Genomic DNA, 406 nt, shown 5'->3' with positions numbered 1-406 from the left:
CCCCCCCGGGCGCCCCCCCCGCCAAGGGGGCCCCCCTCTGGGGGCCCCTGAGAACTTGAAAGTCAAACCCCCGGGGGCCCTGCCTCGGGGCGCGTTTCCCCAGAAGTTTCTGTTTCCTCCTGCTGCCAACGCGGGCCGCAGCAGCAAAAGTGCAGCAGCAGCAGCAGCAGCAGCAGCAGCAGAAGATGGCGAAACTGAGGCCGAAATAGACCCGGCGGACGCAGCAGATGATGAGCTTGGAAGAGGACCTTCTCAAGTGCTGATTCGCACAGAGGAAGACGTATCCAGAAGCCCCTGCAGCAGCAGCAGCAGCAGCAGCAGCAGGAGCAGCAGCTTGTGCAGCTGGTTGGGTGACGACGAGGAGGAGCTGCCGCGCGCTCGTGAGACGCAAGCTCCGGCTGAGCAG

General features: G+C 65.0%; 1 protein-coding gene across 1 annotated transcript in view; it reads left to right on the top strand.

The window, feature by feature from the left end:
- The window catches only part of ETH_00043710 (uncharacterized protein), a gene marked incomplete at both ends in the record, with an annotated part of 8,254 nt that overhangs the window by 3,341 nt on the left and 4,507 nt on the right, over nt 1-406 (top strand). The window contains one exon of the mRNA XM_013374423.1: nt 27-406. Within this exon, the coding sequence (XP_013229877.1) occupies nt 27-406 (380 nt within the window). The remainder of the gene's footprint in view (nt 1-26) is intronic.

Source organism: Eimeria tenella, genomic scaffold (genome assembly GCF_000499545.2).
Source record: "Eimeria tenella Houghton genomic scaffold, Eth_scaff2016, whole genome shotgun sequence".
Lineage (NCBI taxonomy): Eukaryota > Apicomplexa > Conoidasida > Eucoccidiorida > Eimeriidae > Eimeria > Eimeria tenella.
This window is presented reverse-complemented; position numbering and strand designations above follow the sequence as displayed.